The 12,421-nt window shown below is 49.3% G+C and overlaps 1 protein-coding gene across 1 annotated transcript in view; it reads left to right on the top strand.

Moving 5' to 3' along the window:
- The window catches only part of LOC144164097 (serine protease 56-like), a 29,703-nt gene extending 19,141 nt beyond the window's left edge, over nucleotides 1-10,562 (top strand). The window contains exons 5-7 of the mRNA XM_077694656.1: nucleotides 1,913-2,033; nucleotides 4,361-4,482; nucleotides 10,365-10,562. Of these exons, the coding sequence (XP_077550782.1) occupies nucleotides 1,913-2,033; nucleotides 4,361-4,482; nucleotides 10,365-10,562 (441 nt within the window). The remainder of the gene's footprint in view (nucleotides 1-1,912; nucleotides 2,034-4,360; nucleotides 4,483-10,364) is intronic.
- The last annotated feature ends 1,859 nt before the right edge of the window (nucleotides 10,563-12,421 follow it).

Raw genomic sequence — 12,421 nt, 5'->3', positions numbered from 1 at the left:
CATCGGCTCTGTCTTCCATACCTAATTACGCAGTGCTATTTGGATCAAACTTCGGTTTTCGTATTATCAATGTGTGCGCGAAGGTGTTTGGCTTCGACCGATACCAATTTTTTATCGAAAGGTGCGTTTTTCGCCAATTTATCGAACTTTACCTACCCCGGCGCCACATGGACTCGGTAAGCCTAAGCGAACCCAGGGCTCGCTTGGCATAGTCCGTACTCTTCGCCAACGACATGGAGACTTCCGCTCAATATGCGGGGCCTTCGGACTCCAAAATGTGCGTGCAAGTGCAGGGCGAGGATATTTCGCCCGAAGAATACCATGATGAAGCTGGCTGGACCCAGGCCTGCGATCGCATGTCAAGACTTCGGCAACGCGCTTCGAACGGTAAGCCTAACCGTCGAGACGGCAATACGAGCTCGAAATCGAAGTTCTCCACCAGCGCCCGTGTATCGGCGATTCGTGCGGCACGCATGCCCGCCATGCCTACGGAGGAAATCAAGATAGTGGTGAGGCCAAGGGGCGGCCTCGACATTCTCAAGGCCGGCACCACCAACGTGGCCGCGGCGATTTTGGCAGCGGCAGGCATCGAGAGCGCGGCGGGGACCAGGGACACTATATGCCCCAACGTCCAGCAACACATCATGGTAGTGAGCACTCCTAGCGAGGAAAACGCAGCAAAATACCCCCGAATTCAAGCGATACAAGTACAAGGCAAGCTCCACGAAGTTGGCGCTTATCGCACGGCGCCCCACGACACCGTCAAGGGCGTCATACGCGGCATCCCGACGCACGACGGCGCCGCCGAAATAGACAGGAACATCGTGAACGACCGCAACCCCCTCGCGGTCGGAGCCAAGCGCATCGGAAACACGACCACAGTTATCATCGCGTTTCAAGGTCACAGGGTACCGAACTTCGTTCGTTACGGCGTAACCCTAATCCCGTGCAGCCTGTATCGCAAGCAAATAGACGTGTGTCAGCAGAATCCATCAGGAGATAGCTTCGCGTTCAACCACCGTCGTCATCCTCCCGTAGGGGAACCCTGAGTAGTATGCGAGGCATTCGTCCTCTCCTCCCCGGCGCTCCGCTGCTCTCCGGCATTCCTCCTCTCCTCTCCGAAGCTCCTCTCCTCTACGGTATTGCGGAACGAATGGCAACACCTGCGGCTCCGCGCGCGATAATTCGAAGCAGCATAGGGTTAGACACTCGACGGTAGCCGCGACATACTCCGCTGGGGCGCCACTGTAGCTCCGCGGCATAAATGACGCGCGTGAGCGCTCCGCTCCCCTCATTATCCTCCCGCAACGCCGTGATCGAACTGAAAACTAATGGGAACTTGAGTCGACCCCATGGCTGCTTCGCATACTATTCAGGGTTCGCCTACGGGAAGGTGGTGAAATATTTTTATTCGTCTTCCTTCAATTTCGTTTGTTTTGCGAAGAACACTGCTTGCTTTATTGCACGGATGCCCTTAAAGCGCTCCCATGCTCCTGAGAAGCGTTCCCTAGCAGAACGGCAGAACTCTGTTCGCATTGACATATACACACGTAATAAATAACGACGCAGCTAAGCAACGATTCATGCAGGAGCCACGTGGACAGCGGAGTATTCAACAGCGGTTCCTAGTGCAGCGTCTAGCAGCAGCACTTCGTATCAAGCACGCTTGGTTTGACAGAGCGGTGCAAGAGCCATTGATTCCTCTACCGCCTGAGTATGGGGTACACTCAGAGGCGTTCAGTGGGATATTATTGCTCTGGCATTTAAAACTCACGAAAAGCGATTATAAGTGGTCAGAGTTTTTTCTGTCTTATTTTTGTCATATAAACATGAATGACTTCTTGTTCCTTGATTTCAATTATTCCTTGATCTTAGTGCAAATATTTGTTGCTGTTTTTTTTTTTCGTAAAAGGTGGACAGGTGCTTAGAGGACGCAACACCCATTTGCCTGCCAACGTCACCAGTGAATTTCGGGGGAAGGTCTCCTCTAGAGTTTTCCTGGGAGGTGCGGAATAGAAACAAGCCTCAAGGACGTAAGCGAATATCTCCATTTCCAGTTTTCTTAACTCACCCTTAATCCAGAATTTTTTTCCCTAATCCCAACGTCGTCAGCAATTTTTATAACTTCGCCTTCACCACTCCTACACAAAGCTCTCCCCCATGACTTGAGCTGCAGAATAAAGTTTAATCTCCCTGTCTCTCACCGTAGGATTTAAGCATTTTTGCCCTTGCCTTGCCCTCACCTGCACAAAATCTTCCCCCTCACTGAAAATTACTGGGCGCCCCAATTTCGAGGCCGGAGAAAATGTTCGTTATTGTGGCATCACACCTATCCACTCATTATAAGATTTGCGCATCGAGATTTAATCAGCTGTGTTCCATAAACGAGCTCTTTATAAAAATGGGCTTGGGTTCGGTCTAAATTGTATATAATTAATTTTAGCTTCAGCGCACGAAAAAAAATTAGCGAAGCTCACACTAAAGCGGAAGACTTTAAGGTAGCGAAGTTGTACGCAACCTTCAGGGCCATCAAGTATGTTTAAGGTCGTCATTGCAGCCGATTTGCTCCTTCGCAGCCGCAACGATCTTTACTCCCCCATTGTTCCTATAAGTGTGAGCTTTTAAGCCGTAAACTTTAATATGAAAGCTGTAAACGACACCCACAACAATTGCCCATGCGACATTACTTGAATTGACACTGACACGCGTGGCTCTACAATGAGTGAAACCGGAGATTCTGCCGGCCGTTAACTGGGAATCGCGGGGGTGGAGTCCCGAGCGCAGCAGCGTCGGCCACGGCCGTGCGTCGGTAGAAAGAAAACGAAGAGGAGCGGCTTTCGAAGAATGAGCAGGAGGGAGGCACTGGCTGCTACTGCTTCACCTCTCCCACTGCCTCCACCTCACCCTTGTTTCATGTGTCGCCTCGAAAAAGCGCCCTCCCCGTCCTCAGCCGCTGAATCAAAACCAGCGTCTGCCGCCCCGTCTCCACGTGTGGGCGTAGCTTATACTCGGTGACAACTTAAGAACGGCACCGGTAGTTGCCGCTGTGCCTTATCACCGTAGCCGGATGTTTTTCCGCGCGGCGCAAGTAGGGCGTTACTGGGAATATTTTGAACATGGCGTGAGCTGTTCCCGTGATTTTTCGGACTTAATATGCTTATAAACGACTCCAGTGGCGACAAACAAACTGCGTGAGACAAGGCAGACGATGTCAAGCATTCATAGCGAAGCCCTTTCAAAACGCTCGTGCACTGACGTCGCGGGTCCGGCGCTTTGGCGGAGTGATACACTACATGAGGTGGTGCCGTTCTTGAGTTGTAACCGAGTATAGTCGCCGAGATGCTTCGTGCCCAGGCTCGATCCCTGGCGGTGCTAATAGTCTTTGTTTATCCTGGTTGGTTGTTTCTTGTGACGCGCACCAAGACGAAACCATTTGCTAGTAGAGGTAGAAAGTTTTGCTTTAAAAGTTAATCCCCATTTAATGTTTCTTCAGGCTAATGCTCGGGGGCGATCTCTAGTCAGCTAGTCGAGAAGTTCGCGGGTCCTCGGCCTTTGGCAGCATAATAAAAATTGCCCAAATTTTATTGCACTCTCGACACTCCAGATTCAGTGAACAGTACACTTGTGTATTCACTAACCTAGATACATTTATTTAGACGCTTCCGAACTTCTGCGTAGTCGTTCGTTTTCTAAACTTTTCCGGGCCTGAACGCTTTATGACCGCTGCAGCACGTGCTGACTAACGTGCCGCGACCTTTGTGCTGGGAAAGAAGTGGCGCCAGTTGCTCTAATATCGCTTGCGCATGCTCATAAGGGGCGAAGATTTGATTAGATTACCTGGTGCCGAAGAAGTCCTCTTGCGTGTGTACAATCTTCCACGTTGTGTGGACGCATGATGCGCGATTTACAATGTGATTTCTGGTATAACGCTGCTAGTTGCCTCCGCATTAATCTTGGCCCTAATGACCACGTCACGGCCACTTCCTCTCATAGTGTTCCCATAGCACAATCTGAGGTGCAACTGGCTGAGAACTAGTTGGTTGTTGGTTCGAATCCGGCAGGGGGTATTCTTGTACTCGCGTTTTTAACCGCGTGGGTCATGTGTTGGCTAAGCATGACAACTGGATATGTCGGTGCTCTCACTGAACTGCCCGTATAAACAGATTCTGTCTTCGAACGGAACGATCGCCTCCAACAACTTCATTTTCCCCTCGCCCTTTCGGTTAATACACCTCAGAATGGCACCCTGATTCTTAGGAAATCGTCAACGCCATGAAGATAAAACGCGCGTTTGCTTTCTGCAGTCTAATGAATTGACCGTTATTAAGGTTAATGCCACATTTTCCCGGCCTTGTTTCAGGTGCAATCCAGCTACTTGGCAGCACCCTAAACATCGTGCCAGCTGGGACCTGCCGCGAAAGGTTGAAGGACAGCATCAATGACACGCTCTACTTTTGTGGCGTGGGATCATTAACATGCCAGGTGGGCAAGTTCACACTTGCAAAAGTAATGCAGGCAGACGCTACGCTGCTACATATGTAATCAGCGTGAGAAGGAAATCTCAGGATATTCGCGTGGGGAAGTCTGTGCTAAGCTTATAAGTGTAACTTTATACGGTATTTGAACGGTGGTTTGGGCTAGTTGGTGGTGCATACTGAAATTCCAAACAGCGCAAAAAGACGGGACAAGGAAACGCCTTGTGTCGTCGTTTCCTTGTCCCGTCTTTTTGCGCTGTCTCGAATTTCAGTTTATACGGTACGCCCGTACGCCCGCCACATACCATGGCACTCACATGCAATGACATCACGCATGGTGTTTTTTGTCATTTCAGGCATGTTAGTGAGTGAGAAGGCATACCAACCGACACTTTTTTTCCCTTGTTTTCGTATCGTAGTGTACAGCCTAAAGGAGAAGAGGTTCTGCTTATGCTTCCATTTAAAAATGTGCAAGCATGCTTAAGGTGTGAGGCGAAGCCAAAATAACAGCGCAAAAGCACGGGACTACAGAGGAGCGCTGACTAAAAACTAAAGTTTTATTACCTCTGTGCAACAATAAATAGGAAAAACGAGCGTGACACGTGACGCTAGACTAGACAAAAAAATTTACAAACAAAAACAAAATAAAATTGTTTTTAAAAATTTTTTGTCTAGTCTAGCGTCACGTGTCACCCTCCTTTTTCCTGTTTATTGCTGTACAGCGGTAATAAAACTTCAGTTGTTAGTCAGCGCTGTGTTAATCTACTCCTCTGATGTGCCGTTCTTTCGCGCTATAATTCTCAGAAATTTGTACCAACTGGCCCGCCTACGATCCGTGTTGCAGCCAAAATTTCGAAAATGTGAACTTCCTTCCCCTTTTACAAATGTGAAATCTATTGTACAACATTTTCTGTAGCAAAGTGTATTCCTATGCACTTTCTTCAAATGATACATAAAAATATTGAATTCAGTTGAAAGAGACTTTATTGATCGCCGGCAGCAGACGTAATGTCTCCACTGCGCCCGGACGTAGCCACTTGTCTATCCTGGTGGCATTCTACTAAGCAATACTTTCCCTACTCACTGCGGGGGTGGACACCCTTGTCCCCTAAGGGAGGGCGACGGCCCGCAGCTTTCTCTCCGGTGCTGCTGTTCGAAAGCCGTTAGGACCTGCTGGACGGCTGAGAGTTGAATGTCCTTGTCGTAACTGCGTATGGCGTCTTGTAACCACGGCGGAAGGTCGGTCCTGGTCGAAGCTTCGTCTAGTCGCACTTCCCAATCCCATAATAAATGCGCGGCTCTTGCCCAAGAGTTATTGCACAACACACGCGTGTCGTCCGTGTACAGTGCTGGTTGGATATGCTTCATAATGACCGGGCTTATTAATGACATTGTCTGTAGCTGTCTGAACATGGACTCATGTTCTCTAGTCAATTCGGGGTGGGGCGGTACCAGCACCCTCCTGTTATTCCTGTAATATTTAGTGACACCTTCAAAGGTATCGTACCTATCCTTTGTCTCCGTCCACCACTCTACAGACGAATTCATTACAGCCGCGCGGCCTGTTAATCCTCGCGCCACTGAATTTGGCGTCTCGTTGTAGTTGTCAGAAGGGTAACAGAGTGAATCCCTAGAGAAGGCAAGCGTTGTAGGGGGCGGCAGAAAGTTAGATGGGCAGGTGAGCTCAAGAAGTTGGCGGGGATAAATTGGTCACAGTTGGCACAGGACCGTGGTAATTGGAGAATAATAGGAGAGGCCTTTGCCCTGCAGTGGGTGTAGATAGGCTGGTGGTGATGATGATGATGATGTAGTTGTCAACCGATTCTGACATATCGTTCCCTGCGTGAGCGGGGAACCATTTCAATGCTCCCTTGCGTCCATCGATGTTCACCGATTCGAGCAACCGCACTGCTCCGCAGCACATCCGGCCTTTGGCGAAGTTACGCACTCCACTTATGGAGTCACTTAGCACGGTCGTTGTTTCTGGGTCCGCGATGACCAGGACGCTGGCCAACTATTCTTCACACTGCGTTTCTCGGGCAACGATTCTCGCAGCGTTCCCCATGTCTCCCGTCCTTGCATCGATGACTACCGCTGCAAAGCATCGGCGGTCGCTGTACTCTGCAGCGTCTATGAATCTGGCGCTGGGCACGCTCATGTGCTGCTCTAACATGGCCTTTGCCCTGGCCATTCTTCTGTCCTTGTTGTGAGTCGAGTCCAAGTTCTTGGGTAGAGGATAGACTCTGGTAGCATTCCGGATGACGGCCGGGATGTCTCGTTCTTTTTGCTTGCCGGGGCTTCAAGTGGTGGACGCTGTTTCCATTCCGAGTCGGGCAAGGATGGATCTTCCCGTCTTCGATCCTTTGAGCCGCTCGATCTGAGCTACTTGCTGGGCTTCTATGATTTCCTCCAAGGGGTTATGGATTCCGAGCTCGAGGAGTTTTTCGGTGTTTGCGATGTCGAGAACACCGACGGCTGCCTTGTATGACTTCCTTATGGCAGCTTTTAGGCGGTTACGCTCTTGAAGTAGCCAGTCCTGGAACGCCGCGGCGTAAGCAACGTGACTTACTGCAAATGATTCGATCAACCTGAGCAGGCGGTCATCTCTCATGTCGGGTTTTCTGTTTGCGACTAGTTTGATTAGCTGCGTGCAGCCGTGACCTTGCCAACCAGGCGGGTAACCGTGTCGTTGTTTCTACGATTCCTTTCAATCAGGAAGCCCAGCACTGTGAGTTTAGCGACCTCCGGGATCGTTCGCACGTTGATGGTCCGTAGTTTGACGTTACTCTCTTTCTGGCCGGAGTCGTGACGTTGGCGTAATGATTAGTAGCTCCGATTTTGCTGGGGTTGCAAACCAGGTCCGTGCCTTCTGTTCTTCTATGGCGTCCACCGCTAGCTGCAGGGAGGATTCAATAAATATACCTTGCACATACAATATTTAAGCTGAAAGTGGCAGCTTTCTGCGCTACGCGAAAGTTCGTAAAAGAATTTTTGGCAATTCTCACTACATTCTTTATTGAGCAACTCCTGAGTGCTCTTTCTTCCATGTTCCAATTTCCGTGCGCTCCTCCTCTACTTACATTTTAGATGCGACGCATCTCTTGCTCTGAGGCATGTCCCTCCTGCGTTGGCATCGGCGGCGTGCGCACGCCACCTGCGCATACGCGGCTCTCCTCCGCTCTTCTCTCCGACAGCTGTGCGCAATGCTCTCACTCCGTCGTATTAGCATAACAACAACAGCTGCGCGCGCGCTTCGCTCTGCTTGCGTCTGCTCCGGTGCGGAAGTGCGCGCATGCGCGCCTCTCCTCCGCTGTCTCCTCTCCTTCAGGCGCTGTGAATATGAAGCGGGTAGCGCGCTGCGGCGGTTCAGTCAGCGCTCGCTCTCGTTCGACTCCGCGTGACTTGCTTGACGACTTCCTGCTTGGCTTGATTATTCCGATGAAGACGTGATGGAAGCGAGGGTCCCTTCAGCGAGTGGGCTGACACAATCCAATATCAGCGTCAGCGCAAGAGAATCACCCACTGGAAACACCAACTGAACACCCCGATGCGTCGCATCACATCAGGGTTCCCTCGCGGGAAGATGGGCGTAATTTTTGCTTCCCAACCTATCTCCTCTGCTTTTAATCCTCACCCGTTTCTAGGCAGCAAATAAGGACCCAATATTATAAAAGACGAAGAGGATCATGAATCAACGCATAATTACACCAAAAAGTAATAACAATCAATCCAGTGTCTCTTTAGGGGCCATTTGGGGGGCTGCGGTGCCCTCTCTCGACTATTTCGGAATTAACGGCGGGCTGATACTGAAACTAGTCGAGAGAGGGAGCCACAGCCACTCTTTGGGGGAAAGTAGTTGCAACGCCGCCTGTATCATGCAGTGTTATACAGGTGGCGTTGCCAAAACAAAAAGTACTGACAAGGATAAAACAGGAGAAAAACGCTGGCGAATCACTGCTCCACACTCCTGACAGCTTTCATGTTGAGCGGAACTGATTTCATTCTTTTACCATCAAATTGCACCCGAACGGCGAATGATATGACTAACACTTTTACTAACGCGGTAACCCGTTTTCAACCAGGGAAGAAACGAATTGGGAACACGTTCTCCCATCCTACTCTGCGGACCGGCTAGCCGTCCGAGTAGACATCGGAGCAAAACTGGTTACAGGACGCGTTCGGCGCAGAAGTTGTGTGCGGATACTTGTTTCTTACATATTGGAGCGCACCAATGCATGTCCTGTACGCCACAGCTGCTCCCATCCGCTCGTGCTTATGCAGAGCTTCGTCGATGCACGAGTACGTCGCTATAACGCGGGCGGCGGTGCTTGCCCCGTGGTCGGCCGATTCGCCTGTGTAGCAATGGAAGACTGGTTACCAAATCACACAAAAAGGAACACGTGAATACAATTTAGAAACACCAAACAAGACGCCTCACCCGAGGTACGATCCGGCATGGTCCGATACCGCTGCCACAGGGCGTCACACGACTGCACTACGAAGACACAGAGGTCCACTCCGAAAGGACAGGATACAAAGCAACGCCCGAGCCGTCGCGATGTACATAATTACCACTTGTTTATTTGTGGCACTTTGAGCAGCTAAGCAGGGCATTTCGTGAATAACGCGTGTGCAATAAGCTTCTCCCTAGCCCCAACAATTATCCCATCACCAGCGTCAGCATTACTCAGGGCAGGAAAAGCGTAAGCAAATGTGTGCTCGTCGCCAAGACCGTGAGTTCACCCTGCCCTACAAGTGCTTACCGAAACTTAATATTACGCTTTACGAGAAATATGATGGTTTATTTTAGTTTTTCCTTACCTATATTAACTTCAGTAATCCATCTCCTGCTCTTACCGAACCTTAGGACTTCTATAATCATGTCAGCCGACACAAGCTTATGCAGCTTGAGCTGTACTAACACGAAGTCAGCGAAGTTCCGTAAACAACACCACAGAAAGCAAAGGTGCTAGTGTGGAGTTAATTGGACTTCATGGACCTTATTAAGCTTAATATATTCTATGTATCGTGTGTGCAATAGCAACCAAAAACACTTCAGCCGGCATGCTTGTGTTAAATGTCCCTGTCATAGCAGCACATGCCTGCCCTGCAGGTTCTCCTTCCCTGTAGCGCACTCTCCCAATGTACGCCATAAAACTAGCACGAGGATAAACACGGTGATACTTCTCGTGGCAAGTCTGGCCTTGCTATCGTAAGGGGTCACGCCAATACGGAACTCCCCATACTCAGAATTGAAAACCCTAATCATCACGCCACAGACCATGTCTGGGCTCAGTTTTCATTCGCGGTTAATAATTTCCGATGGCGACTCGGCACATAGGTGGTGTGGGCGGTGGTTTTCACCGGCCAGTCATAGCCAAGCCGATCCGAAACGACTGCGTGCCACAGGAAACGGCACCACTCAGCCGAGGAGGATGAAGAAAAGGAAACATCAATTTCGATTTGATTTTTCTAGTAATTTAATTTGCGAAAACGCACGCAGAAGGGTCGAAACATGGCCTAAGGGACTCCAGACTTTTATCTGCAAAGTAATGCCACAATGTTTACAAACACCTTCAGTGAAGCGTTCCCTAAAGCGGTCATTTCAATCAATTTTTCTGTAATTTAACCCACATTGTTTACAGGATGTCTCCGTTGCAGTTTCTCCTGAACTACATACCCCTGCATTGTGCGGGTTTTTGTATTACGTGCTATCAGCTATGAGTAAATACTGCCGGAGTGGTAACTCGAACATAGCCGCCAACCACTTCTCCTGCCATTTTTATCTTACATGCTGGATTATACTGTGAAACGGACACCCGCATTCACCTGCCAAAAACACTCATGTATAACTTTTCTGACATGCTTTTGTTTTTATCATTTTAACAGACTGACATCAGCGTGCCAGCGTTTACCAGACGCAGTGACGGGCGCATGGTGCAAGTCGGCATCGCCTCTTACGGCGAGAACTGCGCATCGCACTCTGGAGTGCAGGTGTTCACCCGAGTTGACCATTACGTGACGTGGATTAAGGAGAATCTAGGCCGCCACGAGAAATACGAGCCACTGGTACTGTCTGTCCTCTAGTACGGTTTGTGAATAAATGTTGAAAAGGGCACATCTTCCCCTTCATCTCTGCTTCTATCAGCGGTTCACTCATGCACTCAGCCATCAAGTGTTATCTAGAAGTGCTATCTCTTCTATAACCTCTTCAGTTGCATGGTTTAATTACCGAGTTCGGATGACGCTTCACCAGCACAGTTCCCTGATCAACAGCAGCTCATTGACAAGGAAGAAACGTGTTATCAAGGGCCCCAAATAATTTCCTCTAGACGTAGTACGTGGCCTGTGATAAAAGCACGCCTAGTCCGGTGCTAGCACGAAACTACCAGGGAATGATGTAGGCCGTCAGGACCGCCAAGGCTAGGAAAACATTTTTAGCCGTCACTTCGGTGCAAAATTATGTTTATTTTTGAATCCAGCCAACTGCTGTTGTTTTCAAACGTGGCGCAGCACAACACCATCTGCGCCGCGTGGGGGAACTCCGCTTAGTTTCACCATCATTGTAGCATGCCTCCCCTCTCATGATGGATATTACAGGCCGTACTTATTTTATGGCTTCCTAGTCTTTCTGCGCATCGTAGCACTGCTCGGCATCGTAGACAAAGGAACGACATCGTCCCTGTTCACACGCGCAGTGCTGTGTGCTGCAGTCCCGTCACTGTCACTGTCCATGGTCCGGCTACTTCCAGGAAAATTATAGACTGCTGTTCCTCATGATGTTCGTCCGAAGCAGCTGGTGCATGGAGGAAGGGTGGCTGTTCCACTTGTGGTGGAGCTGCAGCACTAGCAGTTTCTCCAGAACGCTAGGGTACTCTTGTCTACATAAGTACGCACCATGTCCGTTTCGAATAGAAAAATTGGGTATTTTGATTAATGTGAACTGCACCAACCAGTGCTGTAGCCCATGCATTGTGGCGCTGTGTAAGTCACGGAGAACATCTGCAGTTCCTAAGTGTAAAAGAAAAAAACAGCAGTGGGACGGACCCCTGAGAAGGCGCCACCTCCTACATCGCGGGAACGTAAGGGCCCCATCATCGTTCTCTCCTGGAGCAAACCTCTTCCTGTTCAACTGATCACCTTTTCTCATCACAATCATCTTACCGTCCACCCGCATTTACATCGTGGGGAGAAATAAATGATATCAAGAAATTTGTCTGCAACATTTTTTGCAGCGTCAAACGAACATGCTCACTAGACCATACCGGCACATTTTTGTTTCACGCATTTAACCCTTTTTCAAATCAATTTCAGTATTAATTCCCCTTGCTCTTTACACCTCATATTCATTCTCCGTATTGTTGTTTTCAAGCTCGTCAAATGACCATTGCTGGCCAAGAGACGCTTGTGCGAACCCGTGCGCTTTGCTTTCCTACATTCCTGGCGTCACGCATAGAACGAGCTTCAAGCATGAATTTTGTACTTTGTGTTTGTCGAGCAGACATACCCCTCGTTTTTGGGAGCCAGTATGTAAAAGCCTTCCTATCGGATCACACCGCGTTCATCGAATCACCGCGTTCGATCCAATCCCTTTCACATTCCCAACAAAGGGGCGCCGCAGCGCTCAGTATTCTCCCCCCTGCTCTTTAACATTGCGATGATCAAAATCGCATAAAATCTGCAAAGCATTCCCGACATAAGCTTTACCTTTTACGCCGACGATATAACAATCCGGACTACGAAAGGATCGCTGGCTGAAAAAGAAGATGCACTTCAACAGGCTACAAACTTGGTAGAAAAACTGGCTCACACAATGGATTGCCCACCATAAAAATCCGAAGTTATCCGAATCCCTGTCCCCCGCTATGTGAGCCCAGCAGAAATTAACATTAAACTTGTAATACCCGAAAAAAAAAAAAAAAGAATACGAGTCCTAGGAATGCTCA

The sequence above is a fragment of the Haemaphysalis longicornis genome, unplaced genomic scaffold (assembly GCF_048455015.1).
Source record: "Haemaphysalis longicornis isolate Haplotype H1 unplaced genomic scaffold, Haemaphysalis longicornis Haplotype H1 scaffold_13, whole genome shotgun sequence".
NCBI classification, from domain to species: Eukaryota; Metazoa; Arthropoda; class Arachnida; order Ixodida; family Ixodidae; genus Haemaphysalis; species Haemaphysalis longicornis.
Note: the sequence above shows the minus strand (reverse complement) of the source record. Positions and strands in the feature narration are given on the sequence as shown.